Source organism: Taudactylus pleione, unplaced genomic scaffold (genome assembly GCF_031769625.1).
Source record: "Taudactylus pleione unplaced genomic scaffold, aTauple2 ptg000149l, whole genome shotgun sequence".
Taxonomy (NCBI): domain Eukaryota; kingdom Metazoa; phylum Chordata; class Amphibia; order Anura; family Myobatrachidae; genus Taudactylus; species Taudactylus pleione.
Window position 1 is genome coordinate 2551422 of NW_028284551.1, and position 26402 is coordinate 2577823.

The 26402-nt window shown below is 40.5% G+C and overlaps 1 protein-coding gene across 2 annotated transcripts in view; it reads left to right on the plus strand.

Annotated features, from left to right (window-relative positions):
• SNX29 (sorting nexin 29) overlaps nucleotides 1–26402 on the plus strand; it is a 682594-nt gene that overhangs the window by 257755 nt on the left and 398437 nt on the right. For both annotated transcript variants that reach the window (XM_088474249.1, XM_088474250.1), the window contains exons 16-18: nucleotides 12503–12619; nucleotides 22043–22098; nucleotides 25042–25123. In XM_088474249.1, coding sequence (XP_088330375.1) covers nucleotides 12503–12619; nucleotides 22043–22098; nucleotides 25042–25123 — 255 coding nt within the window. The remainder of the gene's footprint in view (nucleotides 1–12502; nucleotides 12620–22042; nucleotides 22099–25041; nucleotides 25124–26402) is intronic.

Here is a 26402-nt window from a genome sequence, read left to right on the forward strand (position 1 = left end):
CCCAACATTCACGTTTTCAGAAGCTGGAGTTTCTAAGGAAAGAAGCTCCCCAGGAGGATACTTTTACTTTGCTTAACCTAACACATACTCTGCAGGCAATATTAGTCAATATGCATGTCTGCCTTCTGAAGAAACAGATGTCCTATTCAGAAAAATGCATCAAGGGTTTCTCAGCTACCAATCACAATTATGTTTCACAGCCTTTTTTGTCTTCATCAATGCATTCGGACTGAGGAACATCATATTTGGGTGCTCCTCCTCTATTCCTCATCCTCATCTATTGGCCAAATGGTGTAATACATTACTACACAAATACAAAACAAATGCTGCTCGACTAGTTTTGGCACAAGAAAGGTGCCAAGAGAAAACTGGCACTGGGAGTTAAGCTAGGTACACACTATTCGATCTGTCTTACGATATATTGTTCCGATGCGGATCAGGACGATATATCTTGCAGATCATATAATATGTACGCCTGATTGCGCGTGCCCTCGGGTCGTTTATCACAAAGTCATGTAACGACAACTCGCGCCATCAAACACTACATCATGCAGTATGTGGATGGCGTGAGGTATTGTGTCATAGTGTCTTACCATCTGCTGGGTACACAATCGTATAATGTGTACCCAGCATTACTTACCCACAAACAATATATTTAACGTAAGGTGGAGAAACCTATTTAGATAGTGTTAGCAATATAGCCGTTGCAGGGAGTGCAGCATCTATTGAACCCAGAGGTGAGGGGGGCCCTGTAGCCACTGCACACGTTGCAATGGTACTAGCTGTACCCATTATCATCTCAGAGCATGTACCGTGACTCACATTCTCCTGCACTTGCCTCAGTTCTGAGTATCTCTCTCAGAGCCCTCTCTGCCCTCTGGAAGACAGCGGCTGCTAAAAGTGAAGAGCACAAGAAGCCTCATTTTTGGGGGGGCATTTATTTATTCTAGGTTATTGTTTTTTTTTTTTAAATCATATTTTATTGCAAGACTGCAATAAACGTTACAAAATAATATCGCGGTCAAAAATGACAAAAAAAATTAGACAGAAATAACCTAAAACAAAAAAGCCATGGAGAACGTAGACTTACAAAATCACAAACGAGGCACGGAGGTTATTGTGTTTTGACATCACACCATCCCCACATTTTTATGTGCATGTATAATCATTGTAATAAATATTATGAGGAGGCATGCTTTTTTTTTTCATCTTTGTACAAGCAATCCATACAAAAATGACAGAACTCTGTAAAATAAATTTGTTTATGGAGGCAGAAACCATTATTATCACTGTACATGGTTTTCTTTAGAAACACGCGCAGATATTGTACATTATTAATTATTAGTTTGAAACTAGTGAAGACAACCACACCTTTGTTCCAAAATATATTTTACTATTTTTTGGTTTTGTTTATTTTCTAATAAAAGACATCAGCATTTAGTTTCCCCCACAATGCGTTTTAAATGAACATAATACAAGTACAGTACACTATAATTGAGTCTGTAAGATGCCAGCGGGGTCTGTAGTGCAATTGAAAGCAGTGCGTGACTGGTTTAGCTTCATAATAATACCTTGACATTTGCACAGAAATAAATATTCATTTCATAATATCTATTGGAACTTGCGTTTTTGAAATATAAAAGTGCATATAGATAGTCATTAGCATAAAATATTTGCAGTGTTAACTATATTATTAATATAATCTACCTTTATTATATTTCATATATAATAGAATCCACTATTATTTGAGAACAATGAAAAGCAAAACAGGAGCTGTTCTGCCGTAGTGTGGGACTGCCTGAATTTAATAAAGAGATTATAATATGGAATAACAAATGCTGAAGGCAGTGTAGAATAGGCCACACAGAGGTTGTGTTCCAGTACATCAGCATGCAGGTTTGCACTGTTTAGTAAGTAGTGAACCTGTTTACTGAATTATATACCTAGGCCAAGAAATTTTAGAGGTGATCTCATAGATATTGAGAGAGAGCCAACAGACCAATTGAAGTCTTGCAAAACTCGTATATTGGCTCTGTGAACTTTTTGGCTTTGAACTGCCATGTAAGGTGATATAGGGGTTTGTTATATATGTGTGTGTGTGTGTTCTTTTGTAATCTGGGTGCATGTATCTCCTTTTCTGAAACGTCTAGAGACTCTTGAATATCTAGAACTATAACACATACAGGGGCGTTTTAAAATATGAGGTGGCCATGTGCCCCTCCCCCATATAAATATTGCACATGTGCCAGAGTCTTAGCTACATTTTGCGCATGCGACATATTTCTGGTCAATCACTGGAAACATGGCATAGGTGGCACTGGGGGAAACAATACAACGGGTGCAGGTTCGGTGTTGCGACCCCCCCCCCATGTGAACTGCATACCTTGCACCCATTATAGATACATCCATGTACTGCTTTAATGGCAACATAGGAATTATTTGATGGTATTTGAAGGGATATTTGCATCTGATATGGTATATCTGTTACTATATTCTGCAACCCATTAAATATTTATATTTACACTTGATATAATTTTTGCCTTAGTTTCATGTTAAATATTAATTTCCATGCTGCATGAAGTATACATGACGTTCTATTTGTGACACAATATCTTTACCTCTTACTCTGAGGACCTGCAGCATTGTTCTTAAATACCTCACTGTAAAATGTTATTTAATTCCTCTGAAACTTGCTCTCTAAGGTTCCTCCCGTCTGTGACCACATTGTAATGTGACACTCCATAGAACCGCCTTTTATAGTATGAGATTCAGAGCTGTTAGTCCTGATCAGCCCATTACATAACAGACATCAGGTTTACTGATTACATAAAATAATAACTTTATATTATCAATATTGGACCTTTCTTAGGTGAATTTACTAACCATACTTCTGTTTGAGGAAGAAATAATCCTACATCACAAGCTTAGACGTAAAGTCCTAAATATGTGGAACCAATTTATTAGTTAAAAGGGATCTATACAATTAATTTGCGAGTAATACCCTACCCAACCCTAAATTAATAGTTTCTTAAATAATTTGCCAATGCTTAGGGAGATGACTAAAGTAAAGGTTTTCTTTCCTGTACACTGTGCATTTTATATCCCACGTAAATTTGGCTGACATCCCAAAACAGTTTCTGCTTTATTTCACCCCAGAGAATAAAGAGTCATACTAGTAATGTAATGAAATTTCTGCAGTGACCTAGTTTGGTATGATTCCCATAGCAAAATAGATTTTTTTTGTTGACTTTTGCAGAGTGTGTTACCTCAGTAAATTGTTGTTCTCATTTTGAGAATTTAGGCTGATTTACTAATTTAATAGTGGTTTAACTTTCTAAAAGTGATGTGATTGTAAATAAAGTATACTTGATGCCTATAGTACAGATTAGCATTTTGAGGACTGTACCACTGGCTACATGTGATTTCCAGAACTATTTTTTTATTTATTTATTCATGTATATGGATGTTCTTTTCTACAATAAATGTTTTTGAATGAAAAGAGGATTCGTCAATAAAGATCGTTTGGTTTCCTACTGTGCAAAACTTCTGATTGAAGGATTGAGGGACATAAAGAAACCTTTTGGGGAATATCAATACCTGATCCCAGGTGAGTTAAACCCCTAAGGGGAGGATTTGTATGCCATACAGCGGAGTGTTTGCTGGTGGTAGGGGAGAAAAGAAAGTTTTACATGAATATAGGGCACCTGTAATAGGTGAGTCCCTGTATAATTTTTCTGATATATGACAATATTTCATCAATTTGAAGCTTAATTATATTTTCCATTTTCTTCCTGTTTGAGAAATAATACATCAAGAAAATGACAGTGGAGTTTGAATATTGTGACAGCGCCTGTGGAACGCTTATTATTCTTTTATCTGAAAATGAGAGATGTTCCTCCCTACTCTAGGAGACAACAGGAGCAGATGAGTCAGGGGGATGTAGTCAGCATCAGCGAATGCATCCTGATTGTTACCGCATGGAGACATAGCAAAGATTTGGATGCAGGGTCTGTGGATTTTAGTGATGATGATTTAAGCAGACGTAGGTGTGTTGCTGTAAGCTACTGCATCCAAAGACGCACAGCCGCTCATACAGGAAGCCATACTCAGACAGAGAAACCGCAGCTGCTGTAGGGCTGGCTGCAAGATTCCATTTGTATTCTAAAGACGCACCGTGACTGAAATGCGCCCCAATGCACGATGCTGCAAGTGGGCATCTCAGTAATAAGAAAATGGGCTGCGCCATTAGCATAAGGAGATGCATATGCAGCGACGGCAAGAGACGTAGCCGAGGCCGCGTCTGTGTGTGACTCTGAGTCAGGTCCGTTATCTGATGAGCACTGAATAATATATTGGTGTCTATATAAAATAAAGGTCATTCAATGTATTTTAGATGTAACCCACTGGATGAAATTGCAACAATCTATTCCTATGCAAGTTACAAAATAACACACAATAAATATTTGTTACTAGCTTGAATCAGATAAGTTGTTTTCATGTTTTTTACTGTAGAAGCAAAGTGATATTTATTAGGTATCAGTGACTGGGTTATGTTATTTATATCCTGAGACAAAACTTCTGAGTTGATAACAGGTTTTGTCACACAGTATTCTTTATCACACAGCAGCTTCTATTCTAAACTCAAAGATCTGTATCTCAGAACATTAATAAAGTCAGTGTGTCTGTAGAGCTGACGTTCTCTTTTACAGCGTGCAAACTGTCTGGGGTACACTGCGTCCTAAATAAAATGTTGCATTATTAAATTCTAGATATAGAACATTTATGTCTGTCATCCCAGACAGATCAGGCTTCACTGGTCAAGATTGGTCGTTTACCTTTCCAAATGAAGAAAAACTGCTTATGTACCATTAAGGAAAAAAAAGAATTCTTCATCCTAAAAAAAAAAAAAATTCAAAACTTTGACGCATAAGGGTCTCTTTATATGGTAGAAAGCAGTGCTGTACACATAGTAAATCATACAAGTGTCGTTGGCACAAGGTCAGAACCATTAAGCCTATATCAGTTCTCCCCTTCCAGTCAGATTCGTACAGAGATGCCCACCAGTCGCGGCACTAATCCGCCACAGTGCTCAATAAGACGCACCGTCATTGCCCTATGGAGGTGCAGAATCTCCATCTGAACATGGGCGACGATGTCCGTGCAACTGCAGCATATGAGGCCATCGCTGACTGCGACATGCTCATATCTGGCTAGCATCCCACTCTTAACTCCAAGGAAGTCCCACTGAAATTGCCTCTATCTGCATGCAAATTCTTTCTGCAGCTCCCGAGGGTAAACAACAGAATGCATGCACAGTGCGGTACAGACGCGTGTGCAGACTGAAAACATTGTCCGCTTGCGTGCGGTATTGACCCTGCGTCCACCACTGAATCAGACCCTGAGTCTCTTAGTCCCTTTACCCAATGACGCTAAAAATCATATTTGTACTGTTTATTTATATAGCAGCCACATGCTGCCAGAAGTTTTTCAGATATTCACATCACTCCCTGCCCTAGTGGGCATCTGTATTCCCTATCACATGGACGCACATACAGTACACATTTAGGTTGATTATTTTTTTCTGAGAAGCTTATTAATCTACCGCTTTGTTTTGGAGAGTGGAAGAAACCCATGCAAACATGGGAGAACATACAAACTCCACACATATAGATAGTGCCTTGGTCGGCAATTTATCTCATAACCTATGGGCTGTGATGTAATAATGTTACTAAACCACGTCATTCATGCTGCCAAGTTTTTACTAGTGTTTTTTTCTAATTAATGCTGGTTAAAGCATTTGAATACTGTAGGTTTGGGAATGGAACCTATTGAATCCATACCCACTTTCGCCTGTGGCCATGGCCGGGACAGGGTGGAAGTATATTTTGGAAACTACCTGCTCAAATTACACTGTGTACTGCATGTAAGTCAGAGGTCAAAGGAGTATGCTCCACAGCATGTCAGGCACCATCACAGTTTTCAGACTTTCCGCATCCTGTTAGTATTAAAGTTTAAATTCGGAAAGTTTGATAATTTTTACATTTCTGTATTACCTGCCAGCTACTGAGCTGTAATTTCTATGGAGACGTGATCTATTTCCATATTAAATGCTCCTGTACGGAAGTTTGGGGATTGCTAGTTTTCTTAGGTTTTTCTTTAAAAAATAAATAAAATTATTTGGTTACAGATTTAATGGGAAAGATATACTGTATGTATATATATATATATATATAATCACAAACCCTTAATGCGCTAATAATAATACAGATATTTATACATATCAATCAAGCACAATTCACCCAAGCCCGGGGTCCAGAGTATTCAAGCTGAATGGTACCGAATTCAGGAAATCTCCGTAGTGTCGCCTCAGGGGTGTAGATTTGAAAGGTAGTGGACCGGAACCTACAACGCGTTTAGTTTGTAGCCAAACTTCCTCGTTCCTGGATTCCGGGCTTGGGTGAATTGTGTTTGATTGATATGCTATAAACCTAGTTATTATCTTGTACGTGTTCTTAATCTCATGTTTTAATCATAAAGTTTGGATATCAGCTGCCAGGATGATGAACATATACCTCTTCTCACAATCGGTCATCTTTCCACACATCCACATACTCTATGATTACTCTCGATAAAGTCAATGTGTTCATAGAGAACTGTAACCCCCCAGTTGTCTCAAATTATTTTAATGCCTTTTAATTGCAGTACAATTCTGCCACTAGGTATAATGCATTCTATTGTAAAACTTGTATAGCCTAGTTTCTGAAGCTATTCATGTAATCATGTTTTTTGCTAAAATGAGAACACAAGGACCATCAGGGTCTTCAGATCCACAGCTGTTAGCTTATGTACATACAAATTGGCAACACGTGTTTTTATGTTGACAGTAGTTAGATTTGGACAGGAGCCATTGCATATATTCCAAACTGCATAGAAATTAATATTTCAGGAAACATGGTACAGTAGAACACTGATTATCCAAACTAATTGGGACCAAGGGTAGTTCGGACAATGAGTTTTTCGGATAATGTGATGTATACTGTATTAAACTTAATATCTATTATAGGTTTTTTGTGAATTTTGCGATACAATTAAATTTTTATGGGTGAACATACCATCAAATATCATATTGGTTTACGTAGATTGTGTTTGGATAATTGGCGTATCAGAAACTTGATGTTCAGATAATAGGTTTTCTACTGTATTAATAAAACATCGACATATCCTACCATATGTAATATGACAGTAAAGAACAGTTTTGGGTACAACAACATATCTATGTATGGTTCAGAGAAGGAATCGGTATGTAATCCCGACAGTCGGGATGCCTCCTGTCAAAATACTGACAGCTGCATCCCAATGGTATACTCCCATACTCCCTACTCACCCTAACCCTCCCTTCTTGTAGCCTAACCCTAAACCTCCCCGTTAGTGCCTAAATCTAAGTCTCCTGCCTTTGTGCCTAAACCTAACCCTCTCCCCTTAGTGCCTAACCCTAACCCCCAAGTGGTGCCTAACCCTCCCCCCTAGGGGTACCTAACCCCACTAGGCTGCCTAAACCTAACACTCCCAACCCGTGGATAACAGCTAAAACACCCCAGATTTGCCTTGTTTGGGGTGGTGTCATGTTGGATTCCAGCACCAGGATTAAGATAGGCATCGGTATTTCAACCCCTTATCTTAAGTCCTGTGTCGGGCTTCCCCCGACGGAATTTAGTCCGACGGTATATGTCTCCTTACTACATCCCTCAGAGAATACTAGTTTATAAACCATGTTCAAAGATGCGGACACGTGGAGCACAGCTACATTTAGATCTTGTGAGGATCCCCCTGCACCTATGGTGCCAGGCCAGCCGTGGTCACGTTCTCCAGCAGTGTGCTGCGCAAGACTGGCACGTCTGCTGTCCCTGTCGGCTCCGCCTCCAGCTCTCCTCATTGACTGATACTGAGAGGAGGCAGTCAAATAGTGTTACTACACATGTGCGACCTTAGGTCAGGCATGCGCACTTTAAGGGCTGGAAGAGGCCCTCTGGACCCACTTCCTATAGGTCAGTGCAAGTTATCTCTGCAAATGTGTGGTGTGCAGAACTTTATTAATAGCACGATCTAGAGGCCGCCATACAGTACATGGGGAGCACAGCATGTTCCATTACTCATGGGAATGCAAGAGACATCTGTAAAATCTCCTACATTAGAAGCTTAAAAAATAACCTTGAACAGTAGCTGACGCATTATTAACGGGGCATTTAGGTTTGGCACATAGGTCCCTTTATTTGATATACTGTTTCCTCCTATTTAACAAGAGGGCTACCACAGTGAAGTCACTATCTATTTTTGTCGATTACCGTGTCCCTATAGCATACAATGGAGACTGTAGTGTCTGACAATTTATCAAACATTTCCTCCAGAGAGGCTTAGCAAGATCATGAATTAAATGTACAAAAGTTGGCCGCACAAGTACATATTGCTCACAATTTTAGATGGCTGGTGAAGGAGAGAAAACCCTGGATTAATAAATTGTTCCTAAAATGTGTTACATATCACTGCGCAATGCAGCAATACGGAACAAACTCACTGCCGTCTGCTGCACCAAAGTTAAATAGACCCCTTGGTTTTGTAACTAGCACGGATGAATAAAATGGACTAGTAGTATATCATCATTTTCCTGTTGCAGTGTTTGCAGATTATTATAGCAACACATATTCTATCTTGCTGGAAGACACTAGTGTGCTGTGAACAATGATGACTTCACTGTTTTGTTTTTCATATAAACATGTTTCATAAATATTGTTGACCAACATTTAGATGAGATTTGAGACATTGGGCTGGCTGCCTAGAAGCTGCACTAGCCAACAATAAGAATTCCAGGTTTGGTCTTCACTACAGTTAAATCAAAAGGTCAACATTTTTCTAGGGAGCCTATCGTTCTCATTATATTTGTAGTGTGCATTTTGCCATCTGTTCCTTATTAAGTCTATCAAGTAAAATAATTTACATTAAAATTATTGGTGCTTGATTGATTAGCTAAAAAGAAATACTTGAATACACAAATGTTTGTGTGTGTTTTTATCTAATAAAAAAAAAATAGAAATATATAATTTACCTTCACAAGTTACTAAAGATAAATCAAATTACTGTATACCAGCACACAAATCATGTATGTCTATAGGGTTATTATGGAAAGGCAACTGTATGTAACTGACACATCATGTTAAGAGATGTGACACCAGCTGCTTGTCTCATCAGGACTCTGAGAACAGGTGCAGTATGAAGTGTGCGCTGACTATATAGCATACTTATCTACTCTCCCAGAATGCTTAAGAGACTCCCAAATTTGGGTCACTTCTCTTGTGCTCCTGAGAAAGTAGACAACTATCCCCAGATTCCACCCACTTTCCCAGTGCAGTGGGTAGTGTGGCATCATACCATGTTAACATGGCCAATCTCTGTGCTGTTATGCTGCAAATAACAGCATATTCCACACTCTTCATACCTCCCATTTAGAGCTCACACTCTCCAAATTTCTCCTAGGTCATAATAAAAATCATAGGTAAGAATGGTTTGCAAAGTCTGACAACTTTGCAGCTGCCAGCTGGTGTTCTAAGTTTTTGTTGGTGCTTGGAAAGTTTGAGCTTGTCTGGAAAAGTTACAGGTAATAAATAATTGCATTTTAATAGCGCCAATTAGTTTGATTCCCTGTGTCCGTCACCCCCCCTTCTTTCCCAGCCCCTGTGTCTGTCACACACCCCCTTCTTTCCCAGCCCCTGTGTCTCACTCCCCCCTCTTCCCCAGTCCGTGTCTGACACACACCCCCTCTCCCTCAGCATCTGACAGAAACACCCCCTGTGTCTGTCACCCCCCCCTTCCTTCATCTGAAGCTCCTCACCACCTGCCCCGTGTTTCTCTAGCCTAGCCCAGCCCCAGACAACACTTGCTCTGCCTATTTTACTGCTCTTCCCTGGTGGCTCAGACTCGGCTGGCAGCTCCTCCCTGATTCAGCGGCGCAACGTCATGATGTCACACACACTGCGACATCTGCTGTCCTCTTGACAGCACCGCGGTAGTGGATAGATGTACCCCTGCGCCGCCCCCAGTGGATCTAGCCGGGTGCCTCTGCCATCTGCTGTGTAAGCTTACACAGCAGGTGGCAGAGGCAAGGGGGACACATGGACTGGGCTCCCAAAATTCCTGAGGGACGGGGCCCCTTGGAATCTCAGGGCCCGGTACAAGTGTCCCCTTTGTAGCCCCCTGTCGCCGGGCCTGCCTGAATCTGCAACTACCAGCCAACATAAAGCATTAACATTTCTGGGTTTCTCTCATTGCTCCCTCCCTCAATATTTCTCACTGCCCTTTTATATGTTTCTCACTTACCCATATTTATTTGATTGCCCCCTCCATAACTCTCACTGCAGTCCCCCTCCATTGACTACCCCTCCATAGCTGTCTTATCTCCTTTTAATTGCATAGCCTTCTGATTACCCTCTCCATAGCTCTTTCACTGCCAGTTCCTTTCATATCACACTGATCTCCTTACAGCACTCACTGACCCCCCTCACAGCTCACTCACTGACCCCATCACTGTACACACTGCTTTCCTCACAGTTCACTCACTGATCCCCTCATTGCCTCCTCACAGCACACAATGACCCCCTCATTGTTCACCTCACAGCACTCACTGCCCCCCCCCCCTCCTGGCACACACACAGACCCCCATTCTACCCCCCGCCCCGCTCATGGCACTCACAAGCACACACTGCTCCCTTACTAGCTGTCTCACAGTTCCCCTCCCAACATTGGCTGACCCCTCACAGCACAAACAGCACACACTGAACCCCTCAATGTCCACCTGATAGTACTCACAGCTCTCTCACAGCACACGCTGACCCCCTTACAGCACTCATTGACTCCTCACAGCACACACTGTTCCCTTCACAACACTTACCGCCCAGCTCACTAACTGTCCCCTCACAGCACACACGCTGACCCCCTTACAGCACTCCCTGACTACTCACAGCACACACACTGACCCCCTTACAGCACTCACTGACTACTCACAGCACACACACTGACCCCCTTACAGCACTCACTGTCTCCCACACAGCACACACGCTGACATCCTTTCACTGACTCCTCACAGCACACACTCACAACACTTACCGCCCAGCTCCCTAATTGTCCCCTCACAGCACACACAGACTTCAATGCATTCCTTTGCTCTCTTCACCTGTCACTCTGATTTATTGAAAGGCTGCTGGCTCCCCTGCAGTGGCCTTTCAAAGCCTGTCGATAGGAGCAGTAAGTGAGCTGGTCGGCCTCCGGAACATACAGTGGTCAGAAAAAAAAATTCAAAAAAATCCAGTGGGGGTTGGGGGGCTAAGGGGCACGTTCCCCGAAGGACCTCCTCCCTTGAATCTGCCACTGGTAATACAAGTGGTAAGGCTGTAATAGAAATGAATCCATGTTAACTGGAATGGAAGCACCTTACATAGTCCATGTTAAAACATGGAACTTATTAGGTAAACAAAATTCATTTTATGTAGAAAAAATATAATAGCAGACATCTTATCTGTGAGCTTCCAGAGGATATTGCTGCTGTCTATATCCTAGCATTTCTATGAGATTGTCCTGCTGTAATAGCTATTAATGCAATGTTTACATCTTGTCTAATACAGAATATAGGAAGGCTTTTTTTTTTTTGTCCCAGGTACCACGCGATTTTTGTGTCCTGACTTGAAAGTTTTTTAGTTAAAAGTAAAAGCATATATTTTGTTCATGGCCTACAAGTGATTTTGATCCTAGATACATTTACATATAGAAAAAGGGTCAGCTTCTGAAATTTTAGAGGTATAACCCACCCGAGAAAATGGGCTGATCATTAACTCTCTTCGTATTTTTTGGAGTAGCTGCTAACAATTCCCTACTGTAACCATGACCTGTCCATCTACTAGACAGGTTGGTCTGGTAATCACAGTGTTAGCAGTGAATGCCGAAAGTGGCGAGTAGTAAAAAAAATCAATAAGCATTCCGAAAAAAAAACCACAACAATCAATGAAAGGTATAATTTTTTATTTTTTTTATGGTCTGAACTGGTAATAAAAAAATAGATTTTTCCCAAAAGCTCCCAATCCAGACATTCATTAAATGTGATTTTTGCTGTAATGTGACAGTGTTACGTTCTTTGATTTGAAATACTGGAGTAACGCATCCTGTAATTGATCTCCACTTTCAGGGCTGATGTTCATTTCTGGAGACTGTTGTCACATAAAAGCTCAGAGAAAACCAACAAATAATAGAGTACATGTTTTTTTAACAAGTGCTGTTTAGTCAATATGCTTCCAGAAACTGGTTTGACTATTTCAGTGTATATTTTGCTTAAAAGAGACAAGAATAAACATCAGGTTCTTTTGCTTTGTATCTTGCTTCCCCTTTTCATTGAAATAATTATTGCAGCAATAGTTTGTGCACAAATATATTGTAATAAAAGTTATTTTTTTTTCATTTCTAGGTTGCTGAAATGCATGGAGAGTTGATGGAGTTCAACGAAAGGCTTCACCGTACTCTAATTGCAAAAGAAGCACTTGTGTCTCAGATGAGACAAGAACTTATTGATCTGAGAGGGCCGGTAAGCATTCTTTATATTGTGCTTCTGTATGTACAGATGTAAAAATTTTAATTGAAACATTGAGATGCAATGTTAATGATATGGCAGGGAGTCCTCCACTCAGACATGCTGAGTACACAGTATACTTGCCAACTGTCCCTGAAATGGGGGTGATTTCTGACTCCCGGGAGAATGTCCAGCAATCGCCCTGAGTTGGCACAGCACAGACCTGATGTCATCACTCTCAGTCCACCATGGAGGAAAACACTGTTGAGTAGAATAAGAAGGATGTGTACTACAAGAAAATGGCCGCTGCTCTCCAGCATGCTGATGGCTTCATAACATTCTTGCCTACGGTACTTTTGAAAAAGCATTTCAGGAAGATTATGAAAACAACACCTATGAGTGCACGTTACAGTGGACGTGTTCTGCCACATCTGAGAGGCACATCATAAAATTGATTTATGGTGGGTACACACTATACAGATATATCTGCAGATGATGGTTTTTCCTACAGACTGAACAACCTTCATCTGTGTCTGCCCGCAGGTCCCAGTGACCAGGGGGCGTGTCCCGGCGGGCGGGGGCATGTCCCGCCCCCTCCTCATGGCTGCCGCTGTGTGTCTGCAGACATATCTGTCCATCGGCTGTGCAGCACAGCCAATGCGATATGTCGGTGAACACCGACGTTCACCGACATATCGGGGGTACACACTGCCCGACAGGCAGCAGATACTTTGGCCGATCAATTGATCGGCCAATGTATCTGTCAGTGTGTACCCAGCTTTACAGTATATCCAAATGGTAAACAAGCCCAAAAGCAGTCAGTAAGATCTATTTGTTAATGAAAACACACTGATACTTTTCCGAAAATATATGTAGCCATAGGGATCATTGTGCCTTATATCCAATGCAGGAAAATTATACTAATTATCCCATTTGAATGCTTATATCTCTGGGATTTTTTTTATATAACAGCTTCATAAGGAGGGTAAGGCACAATCAGGGAGATTGCTAGACTCTTCAGGGAGTCTAGATGAAAACCTCAGCGCCTGTTTTAGCTACTGGCTGAGCCCACTCTAAGTACACCAGCTGCAGAGTAATAAGAGGTGTTGCCCACCTCACAAACAATAAGCAAAAACATACACACTCTGCGCTGGAGTACTTAGATCAATTCGCAAAATGTATTAATCATACCAAAAAATAAAATAAACAAAGGGTAAAAATCATAAATACACAATAAATAAAGATACATTTACAAAACACTAAGTTCACATGGATACATACACAGATCCCTCAATCAAAAGCAACAATGTATAAACTTAATATTTTTATCAGCTGGTACCCGGACCCAGAGTAAACAGGCGCCTACAGCGATTCAGCGCCTTCTGTGAATTGTCGGGGTTTGGCAGCGGTGGTGTATTGGCATAATACCCGCCTACCAAGCCATCCAAAACCAGTTATACATCAGTGAGCATAGAGGCAGGTAACGGGACCTGTGGGGAGGATGCTCCCATCCGCCGATAGAGACCTGTGGACAGACTACCTAGGGTCTCTCGGCACTCTTGCTCTGGACACTCAGCCAACACCGGAGGTAACAGAACGGCAAAATGGCCTAAATTGAAGCACTTCTATTAATAATAATATTATTATTAGTGTATAGTACCTTCTTCAGCACTTAAGATAACTTGAATATTCTTTAGTGTTAGAGTATACGGGAGTGTATTGTACAAGCTGATAATATTTATTCTGCTATGTAGCTTTTTAAGTTTATACATTGTTGCTCTTGATTGAGGACTCTTCAGGGAGACAGGGAGATTGCTACTATTACAGGGAGTCTCCATGACAATGAGGGAGAGTTGGCAAGTATGCTACATAAGTGCCTGTGTGTCCAAAGATGTGTGCAGAATTAGAGATGATTTATGCCCAAGGAAGTAAACTGATTTACTGGAAGTGTTTGCGCCATTACAGAGCATGCGTTTTGCATTACTGTGCGCATGTGCTTCACTACAGGCCGGGATGTGTGATGAAATTATAAATATATATATATATATGCACAGAACTATGTAACTGCTTTGTTTCTCATTTAATAAATAAATCAATTTACAGTTGGACGTAAGTACATTTTTTGACACGCCTCTCAAACAGAGCAGTTTTTTATTTTATTTACTGTGTACCATCTTCTTATGCATACATTCAGCTAGTGCCCCACCTTAAAATGCTGATCACTAGTGCCCTACCTTAAAATGCTTACTGGCAGATTAATCAAATGGGCGAAGTAATTATTCGTGACTGTTCGGTCCAAAACAATGGCCCTCATTCAGAGCCGTTCGCTATTTGCGGTCGTTCGTTCAAAAACAAGGGGTGGCTATTCAAATGATCCGTTCGCAAATTGCAGTCTGTTCACACCTCTAAGTCTGAACGAGCGAGCAAAACATACGCTCGTTTATTTGTTAAAAACGCCCCCTGGCCGCTCGCACCATACGTCATGTCCGCTATTTATTAGATTAATCGAGTACATCGACCAGCGTATGAACTGCTCGCTATTCTTGTGGTTGGTGTTTGCTACCACAAATTTGCGAGCAGTTCTGGCTATAAAATAACCCAGTGACGTGGTCAATGACGCTGCTGTATTAATTATGCACACCCATAATACGCCCGTTTTGACCTTTAAGCACGCCTGCGTTCGGATCTCCACTCCCCATTTTCAAGCACCTTCCCCTGTTACCACCCACATACGCCTCATTCTGTCACTCAAAATAGCAGGCACTCGCTATATAGCGTACAAACGATTTTTGGCCGCACTGACTGGTTCGCGCATGCGTACTAAAAACCGTACGCATGCGCAGATGTGCAAACATCGCTCGGAACGAGCGTACTGCCGCTAACGAGCGGCTCTGAATGAGGGACAATACTCCTGAGTCTGGTGGTACTCCCCAGAGTGTATAATCATAGTAACTAAAAGGGGAGAGAAAGTAACTCTGCTGTGGGAGCACTCTTATGTAAATAATATTAATATATACCTTTAATTTATCATTCATTAAAAGCAATGCTCACAAAAAAATCAATGACAAACAGATCTAACACAAATTTTGCACCAAAATATTCTTATTAATTCATTAACAGTTCACGTGTTTTTTTTTTTTTTTTTAAATAAATTCGAAGTCTCCATTCTGGTTCATTAATATAGCCATTTTTGCAAAATGTTTTAATTCTTTTTTTATCTGCTAATTCTTAATATACATGTAGAAAGCACAAAGACATTAGAAGAATATTGAATATTAAACAGATTGGTAACACCCGGTTACAGATAGGGTGGTGTGTGAGTCATATCTCTGTAAAAGCTGGACAGTATGTCCTATGATAAAATCAGTACATCTTATGTGGCTTGCTGCTGGTCTTGTTACTAATAACTTTTTTTTTTTTGGTATCTTATAGTGGAGCAAAAAAAAAGTGTTTGTGTGCAATTTTTTTTTCTCTTTATAATTCTTTATTTTAAATGGTCAACCACAATGCAAATGAATACAGAAAAAAGGGGGGCAACAAGAGACCAATACAGACCAGATTTTAAGAACAGTAATGAACAGAGAAAAAAATGGTCAAATGCTTGATAGAAGGGAGAGGGGCAAGCAGTGGGTAGGTGGGGGAACACGACACATCATCATAAGGGCATCTAAAAATAACAAGGTATAGCAACCTAGAGGGAAAACATCAGATGTCGCCCATGGGTCCATGCATAGAATTAGCGGAAGGGAGAGGGGGACTGCGCTCAGCAATCAACCAGGGAGCCCAAACTTGAGTGAAAACATGCCCTCAGTCATGGAGGTAGGAAGTTAGCTCATGGTCGCAATATGCCAAATCTGGCTCTTGAGTACAGAGAGAAGTGGTGGGGAGGTTTTTTCCCATTTGGAGCGATAAGGCATTTCACCGCTGCCAGGATGTCTGCAGCTAGTTTCTTAGAATATTTGCCAATGTCCAGGAGTGGGTAGCACAATAAGAATGTCCAGGGATCTTTTGAGATGGAGAAGGGAATTCAGGAGGCCATGAACTGAGTCCCAGAAGGGAACAATAATTGGACAGGTCCACCAAATATGGATCATAGTACCCCTGCAGCCACAACCCCGCTAATAATCGGGTGAAAAACACGGGAACATAATTCCCTCAGGGATATAATACCACCAATAATACATTTTGTATGCAGTCTCTTTTATTTTGGTTACAATAGAACTTTTGGCTATCCCCAGTCTCATGTCGTCCCAGGCCTCCTCAACCAGAGGATCTCGTTCCCACAATTTTTTTTTATTGTTAGTATGATGTCCCTGTATATACTACTGCACTAAAAGTGTATGAACATAAATGTGATGTTTGGACTGTGTTTTTGCATTTTTGTACTTTAAATCTTTCCTTCATTTAAATTCAGCACAGATTCTGCACGCCTTTCCCTGCCTGATCTATATAGTAACATTTAAATATTCTGCATTTTGAGTCATAAAAATTGAACGTGTTCTCTGTAGATTACAAATAAATCCATGTAGATTTGTAGCATGTGAGAGTTATTCCGCATTTCCTGACATCGATTTCCTACCAGAGTACAGTTAATGCTTGCTTACTTTTTTAGGAAGAGCATTATTCATCATCCTTATGGGCAGATTGCAGAGTTTTGCATATAACTGCGAGATAAACACATAGTACTCTTGCATTTTTTAAAAGTGCGATTGTTTCACAGTGAAGAAAATGAGAGCGAACAGCCGTGGAGATGTGCACTTGTTACACCATGGGAACATATTATACAGTGGGAACAACAGTTCAGGAACTGACGATGTAGTTTTTAGAATATTTTATGTAGAGAACAATTTCAAACTCAGTTTAGTGCAGCACGATTTAATAGTAGTTGACATAATGGCTACCATTACATCCAGCTCACACAACCTCTAGATGATGGGATTGCTCGGGATTAGGCTCTCCATTGCATATCAATCCTAGTGTAGCCTGGATGTCTTCTGCTAATAGTTGCTAATAGTTGCTTTGCACTGAATCTGTTTTATTACATTTATACATTTAATTTACGCAAGACAGCGAAATAAGTAAATATAATAAAAACACAAGTCACAGTAGTTATAATTTATAACTCATCTTCCATGATAGGAAAAACAGAAATTTAAACAAGGTACTGCGTATTTGTTTTAAATGAACTACAGAGGATCATGTAAAGCCTAATAGACAACACGCATACTGTAGGTCCACAAATAAAGTGGAGGGAATGTAACAAAAATCAAAGATTGAATGAAAAAGGGAAGAAAGGAAATGGACAAATCAAAAAAAGGGGAGACAAAAAGTTGTTCATTATGTCCTTTCTCAACTGTTGGGATCATATTTAATTAGAGAAGTCGCATATGGAGTTGAGTGTTTCAGTCTCTAAGCAGGATCACGAGAGGAACTTTTTTGCTAGAATTGTGTTGACCCTTAGGAGTCAATTTAGTTATGTCCTGCAAGGTGTTGTCACTAGAGCTCGCATTGTGAATTACATTTGCAATCCCATTTCCAAACTCGCATTAATTTTTCAGAGATTTGCATCTTTTCTTTTTTAACAGCCCCCTGAGCAGGAGAAAAGGTAGGAAAATCTTTATTTTATGGGAAAAATGTCAGGATAAAGTACAGAATCTCTGACACACCTCCCAAATGAATAATCATGCACTTAGAGGAGTTTAAACAAAATATTTTGGCCAATAAAGACATTTCCATTTTCTGGTGAATTTTCTAAAAGCTCAATAATGGGTTAAATTATGGGGGACATGTATGTGGAGATGTAAATGATGTGGGATAGGTATGTGGAGGTGTAAATGATGTGGGAGAGGTATGTGGAGGTGTAAATGATGGAAGACAGGTATGTGGAGTTGTAAATGATGGAAGACAGATATGTGGAGGTGTAAATGATGTGGGACAGGTATGTGGAGGTGTAAATGATGTGGGACAGGTGTGTAGAGGTGTAAATGATGTGTGACAGGTAAGTGGAGGTGTAAATGATGTGGGACAGGTATGTATAGGTGTAAATGATGTGGGGCAGGTATATGGAGGTGTAAATGATGTAGGACAGGTAAGTGGAGGTGTAAATGATGTGGGACAGGTACGTGGAGGTGTAAATGATGTGGGACAGGCAAGTGGAGGTGTAAATGATGTGGGACAGTTACGTGGAGGTGTAAATGATATAGGACAGGTTAGTGGATGTGTAAATGATGTGGGACAGGTATGTGGAGGTGTAAATGATGTGGGAACAGGTATGTGGAGGTCTAAATGATGTGGGACAGGTATATGGAGGTATGAAGATGGGCGGTAGAACTGCGCTCTCGTTGACCAGGGGGTGGTGTGTTGTGGTTTCGGGGTGCTGCACCTTTGTGTGGGGGTACCTTTCCCGCAGTGAAAACGTATGGGGGTAGGGGGGGTAAGGTGCGCTCTTCCTGCTAGTAATGGTGATGGTGATGACTTGTGTGTGTTTGTTAGTGGTGTTAATTAGAATGTTTCTTCTGGTGGTGGTGATGTTTTGGGAGTGAGGAGGGTGTTATTGAATATGGAGTGTAGTTTGGAGCAATGTGAAAAGGGGAATGGAATAGGATCAAAATGAGGCCAACGAGACACAGTAATTTTGGGCAAAATCTTTTATTGAGTAGACGCAATGCTGCTCTGTTAAGATCCCGGGCAGGTGGGTGGGGTTCAGTGATGAGTGGTGATGAGACTGGGGAGGTAGGTGGACCCTTTTAGAGGGCTCCTTCCCGTGCGGTTCAGTGACCTTGCACGTCACCCCTGCTGGACCTATGGTCGACAGTCTAGGAAGTCTCGGGGGTGTGGGGGGATTTGCAGAGTGGGTTGGAACACCTGTGCGGCGTCCCGCGTGTTGGTGTGAGTCTTGGCAGTACTTATGTGGAGGTGTAAATGATGTGGGATAGGTGTGTAGAGGTGTAAATGATGTGGGACAGGTATGTGGAGGTGTAAATGATGTGGGACAGGTATGTAGAGGTGTAAATGATGTGGGGCAGGTATATGGAGGTGTAAATGATGTGGGACAGTTACGTGGAGGTGTAAATGATATGGGACAGTTACGTGGAGGTGTAAATGATATAGGACAGGTTAGTGGATGTGTAAATTATGTGGGACAGGTATGTGGAGGTGTAAATGATGGGGGAACAGGTATGTGGAGGTGTAAATGATGTAGGACAGGTATATGGAGGTGTAAATGATGTAGGACAGGTAAGTGGAGGTGTAAATGATGTAGGACAGGTAAGTGGAGGTGTAAATGATGTGGGACAGGTATGTAGAGGTGTAAATGAATGTGGGGCAGGTATGTGGAGGTGTAAATGATGTGGGGCACGCATGTGGAGGTGTTATTGATGTATGGCAGCAGGTATATTGGGTATTGTATTGATGAGAGAGGTGTATTTGAATTTGCAGATGAGTGGTAAAAGTGTTTGTTCCAACTTTGTAAAAACTGGTATGAAAATACAGAAAAATTATTATACAGATATTTTTCTGTACCCCAACATGCTGGAAAGACTATAATTTGCAGAAAAACACTGGCTCGCTATCATTTTTCAACCATTAATAAAAAGTGCAAAAATCAGCCATTTGACACCATTTAAGATCTTTGTTAATATGGTCCCACTGTCTCAGTTGCCACTTTTTTTTGGGGGGGGGGGGGTGGGGGGCAGGATGATTTCCCCATTTTTTCATGCACTTCTCACAGATCACTTTTTGTAGAAAAGTCATGCAACCTTGCCACGAGCTCTGCGAGTAGGCATTTGTAATGGAATCTAACATTTCTCGGTTGTGATGTGTGCGAGTTTCATAAAACAAACTTGCTCCAAATTGAATTGACCCCTTGGAATGAAGTTACCGGTTAAATTGTTGAATTAGGAATTTACACAGGAGTTTGTTTTTATTTATCACTATTATTATTTAACAGATTACAAATAGCTTGGGTAAAAGAGGTAAAACCAGGGGTATTCAACATACCCCTGTCCACACATCCCACCATGCCCTGCCACAGTTTTAGAATGCCCTAATCGCAAAATTGTGACAGAGCATGCTGGGATGTGTTGTTGCACAGCAGCTGCGGGGCCACATGTTAAAAAAGATGCACGAAAGAGAAAGGGGGTCATATGAGGAGTGGGAAAAGAGATATGAGTCTATACACATAGGCCCAAATGAGCAAGTGCAGGCTTACTTTACTATGTATGCAAATGTGTGCTAATGTATCAAAGCATATTTATATATTACCAGTTATTTATATAGTGCACACATGTTCCGAGGCACTTTTACAGAGAATATTTGGCAATGCACATCAGTCCCTGCACCACTGGAGCTTACAATATTTATTCCCTACCACATGTACTTGGAGGAGACCCATGTAAGTACGGTGAGAATATACAAACTCCACACAGTTAGGGCCATGGTAGGAATCGAACCCAAGGCCTCAGTGCTGTGAGGTGTAATGCTAACCATTATACCATCCATGCTGCATAAACATTTACTGATACAATGACATCTATATCTGTACAATTGTTTTATAACTCCACGTTAGCTTTACAGGTCCAGCATTCTCTGAAGAGTGCAAGAGTGAAGGCCTCCTGCCATCAGTATGAAGGATTAGGAGTTTGTGAGAACAGTTATTTGGATTTAGGGTATATGTATCAAAGCTTGATGTGAGATAAAATTATGATATATATATATATATATATATATATATATATATATATATCACCAACCAATTAACTCCAAACTATCTTTTCTTAAACACAGTCTGCAAAATGTAAGTTAGAAGCTGATTGGGTGCTGATATATATCTCGCAATTTTATTTCAATCAAGCTTTGATACATATGCCCCTTAAATTGTAAAGGTGGGTGGAAATGCCCTTTAAAGTATTCATATTTGGGTGATCTAATGACAATCACAGATGAAGCAAGTAGAGCCCAAGGATGTTTACATTTCTATGTGCTTAAACCATTTGTTTCCATATCGCTGAAGCTGGAAATGCAACAAAATAGGTCACCCATGGACAAGAGGTGGCTTGGAAAGAAGCAGAAACTTTATGGAGTATACACGTAATAGACTCCATTAAATTCACATGCTGTATACATTTTACATGTTTCGTAACTGCTGTGAATTGGGGCGGTGTCTTTCCATGCGGACGCCAAATGACAATAGCAGAATTCATTCCTTCCTTCCTTTTTCTGAATGATGTTCTCTCATTATCTCATAGATTTAATTACTGTTTTTCTCAAAGTTCTTTCATGTTTTAACATCTTTTTGTGTATTTGGTTCTCTTAATTGTTGAACTGGTTTCTGAGGATTTACACATTGTTCTAAAACAGGGTGACATCCATGAATCATTCTGCCATTTGTTATATGTTATATGATGCACAGTAACATGTTTTCCTCCCTTGTCATTCCAGGTCCCTGGAGATTTAAGTCAAACATCTGAGGACCAGAGTTTGTCAGATTTTGAAATGTACGTCTATAACGTATGACATTGTGACTTTCCTGGGACTTAGCTGCTAAACAACATACCTGGTTGTCTTTAGACCTAATAAAAGATATACAAATAGTGTTACTAGTTAGAAACATAAAAAGCTGTGCTTTGTTCACACATGGATATATTAATCTTCTTATTCTAAAATAAATACAAGTATGAAGTTTAGCATTCTTACGCATTTTATGTTGGTTTCCACTTGGTCTGTCCATTAATCCTTTCACTTTTATGGTCCCTAAAAGAGTAACCCAATTAGAACAGTATGGGTTTTTTTTTTGCCTCATATGACCAAACTGATTTTCACGATTTCCACATATGACGGCAATAATAAATGTAAATGCTTTGAATCAATAATAAATGTAATTATTGATGCAAAGCATTAAAGAAAACACATGCAGGGACACAGGTTTTGATAAGAGCCCATCCCTCCGAAGGATGTAAGTTAAAGTTACCTCTTACATGATCACCTTAATTCCAGAATCGGACCCCACATTCTTACTGCTCTTGTGCGGCCATCGGACCTTGCATGTGCAACCAGCCATTGACAGAGAGGAATCGAAACATCATGTGCAAAGCTGTAGCCCATCTAAAGATGGCTTAAGCTATTGGGCCGAGCTCCTGTAAGTGTTGTTTTTGGAGCTTGGTACTGTACATTTCATAATTTAGCAGTCAAACCTCTGGGGACTGCTTTTGCAATTAAAAATGGAGGGGCTGCGGCCACCTCTTCAAACATTGTGGGAATACTTCATTTTTGCTGGAACCTTCCAAAAACATGTTTTGGAGGATTTCCCACAAAAAAGTGTTCACACAATTTTTGTTTGGTTTTTAAAAATTGTATTTTAGTATTTATTACATTTAGAGTAATGCTAGAAATATATTGTCAAATTTGGGGTCTGACTAGTGTTCTTAGGGATACCTAGTATATGTAGATTATTAGAAGTTGTGTTATTTTTTTTAGGTTTTACTTTACATTTCCACGTTTTAATTCTCTAACCTCTGAAGAGGATTCTTTCTAATTAGAATTGTATGTGTTTACGTGCAATAACATAAGCCCATATGTTCAAGACCTGTAAGCTAATAATTGATGATAATATATAAGCTATCAGTATGGGCAGGCTCTTTCAAAGTCGTTCTCTCCTCGGCCCCCATACATCTGCGATGTAGTGATGGGATCGGAAACGCCAGTCGGAAATGCCGATCGGCAGCCATTGATGTTCCGCGATCCATCTCAGGATCGGTGAAATTCTACATGTTAAATTTCACCGACCTGCCAATCACGATAATTTTTTGATCATGATCGGCATATCTGTGAAATCCAACGTGTTGGATTTCGGTGTTCCTGCAATGCCGGGTTGAAGGATCGCTACATCGCGACGATCCATCACAGATATATGGGGGCCTTTTGAAAACACTGGTATTGGCGAGAAGGAAGAATTTGAGCTACCACCTGGCCCTGATACACAGGAACAAGGGACTGGTACTGATAACTTGGCTCCTGTGTGGGTGATAATCTGAGCTGTGTGACATCCATTGTAGCAAAGCTCAGCTTGATGTACAGTTATGTCCCAATGGGTTATACAAATGTGTCCTCTTGCATCCTTACCGTTCGCGCTGCAAATGTGCGCACACATCGTGCCATGCGTTTTGCCGTGGCTGCGTGCGCCTCGTGAAGGCGCGTATTGCCGCACAAGCTGCAAAGATGCAAGTGGACATATCTGTATATGTTGCTTATAATAACATAGACAAAACAAAGAATTTCTGTGTAGTTTTAAATAGTAATTGTTCCATCTGTTCTTTTAATGCACTGGTTTAATGAACACAATGGAGCTTTACAGGAAAAACCTGGTTCAAATTAATGATTGTAATACCGATGGTAAAAACAGAGTAAACAGCAGACTGATATCTTTGATATCAAACAACAGTATAATCTCTGTATCTTTTCCACCTGTCCGGTTCACCTGAACATTAAGGTTTTGTGATTACCTGTTGACCTTTCCGGACACAGTTTAGATTTCAGTGATGATGATAAATGGACAAACAGTTAAGCTGGCCACACACTAGACCAACTTACATCCAACCAGCCAACTTGTTGATTGGTTGGAATGAAAATCTGGTAACGTATGGGAGTAAACGATTATCAGCAATTTGCTCCTAAATGCCAGAAAACAGATGAAGATGGTCGTTCAGACATTTTTTTTTAAATGTTTGATCTAAACTATTTGTTCAAACAACAGAGTTGGTCCATTTTCCAGCGTTTGTGAGCAAATTGCTGATTATATACCATACCAGATTTTCATTCCAACCAATCAACTAGTTGGCTGGTTGGACAGATAATCTTTAGATGTGTGACCAGCTTAAGAGTAAATGTAAGCTCTTTTGAGCTGTAGATTGTGTCTGGGAGCATGGGCAGCATTTATGAGCTTCTGCAAGTAAAATCTTGTGGGAATGCTTTGGAATTGTCACTCTAGTGTTGTCAGCTGAGAATTCCATTTTCTTCCACCTGGTACTTACACACACACACACACTTCAGTGTTATTTACTTCTGGAGGAATCGAAGAGGGTAAAGTGTTTTTTAAACATGAAATTGTGCTTCAAGTATTTTTCACTTGATTGTCAAACGTAGTTGAAAAGTAGTCATGTTCCGGAATAAAAAACTATTTCAGCAGAGAAAGAAACACTTCACATTGGAAGAGGCCACTGAGAACATAATAACCAGCACTTCCTGTGTCACTTAATGAGAGTACGGAATTATTACTCCTCTTTAGCTGGCCTCCTCCTAACCTTTAATTGACTAATATCTGCATAATACATAGTTTAGTGGTACCACTTGCGTTTATTTTCAGTAGAGAAAATATCAATAGTTTTGAACTCTCCTGTTTTCTGAAAATGTCAGCGAGCTTTACATCTTTGTCTCTTTTACAGATCACACTGTGCCCTTATAAATGTTTGGATACCCTCCGTTTTCCTGCGAGGTAAATCTAGCCACGCCTTTCATGTCTACCAGGTAAGATCTTGTCCATTAGATACAATGTAACAGGTCATCTGTCAGCACTGATATGCTATTGAGTTAATATTTTAAATGTCATATACTTTCTCTGAAGATCAGATCTTAAATGTATTTTTAGTAGGAAACTTTTTAAACAAACTGGTCCTGATTTGCTGGTTCTGGTGCACTTCCTACAATGCAAATGTCACAGCTAATCCTTATTCACATAATGGAAAAGGTGAGATCAACCAATGTAACTTGTGCTTAGTGCTTCAATATTCACTACAGTACTGCATGCAATATTTTATATCCATCTATCTGCAAATTTTTTCTTTGATTCAAAAACAGTGATAAAGTACCTTCAGTGTAAGTACAGTATTACGCACATCAGGAACAAATATCCAATATGCAGCAAAATTAAATAAGCAGTATGTTCCAAAATGGTGTTGGATAAAAAATAAGTGATAAATATGGTGTTGTCACAAACCGATTTGTTTGTGAATCTGGACTTGGGTTGTGAACTGGACTGGGGTCTGAGTGAGTGAAGTTGGCTGACTTGAGCTGTGATCTGCACAAGTGCAAGAGTCTCTGGGAACAGAGCAACAGGGAGAAAGGATATGCTGGTGTGCTCAGTGTATACTGGTTGCTGGTAGGTAGAGGGCACTGGAGATGCAACCAGGATGGAAGTCTGACCTTAATGAATGATGATGAGCTTGTCAGTGGATTGTAACCTGGCTGGAAAGTGGAGAGCACTGAGACCTAACCCGAAGGACCCGTAGAAGCTTTGGCAACTGGAAGCTGAAGACCTGGCTAGTACCGGCAGTGTTGGACGCTGTAGTGACAGTGGTACTGTGGTTGAACACCGGGTTGTAACCGGCTGTGCAGTCAAGTGGAGGATTCGCAAAGGGTATGGTGCAGAATAAAGTTCAATGTTGAGTTCAGATAGCATGACTCAGTAGGAACTGAGCTATACACACTACAGGTGGTAAGACTGTGTTGCTGGATGCTGATACCTTGGCAGTAAGCAGAAGTAAAGTTTACACTGAAACTATGCAGGGAATTCAGAGGTTAATAGCACTGCAGTAATCCAGGATCTCTGTAGTGCCTTGGAGAGCACAGGTGAGCCACATGGATGAATGATTAGGCTCTATGCAGACAAACATCAAGGTGCGTACACATGGCACAATATCTATGAACGATAACATTATCGTTCAACGATGTATTGTTCATTTTTATGCAGTGAACAACCAACGTTGCGCCTTCCCACATGAACGATAATGATATCTATGATCGTTCG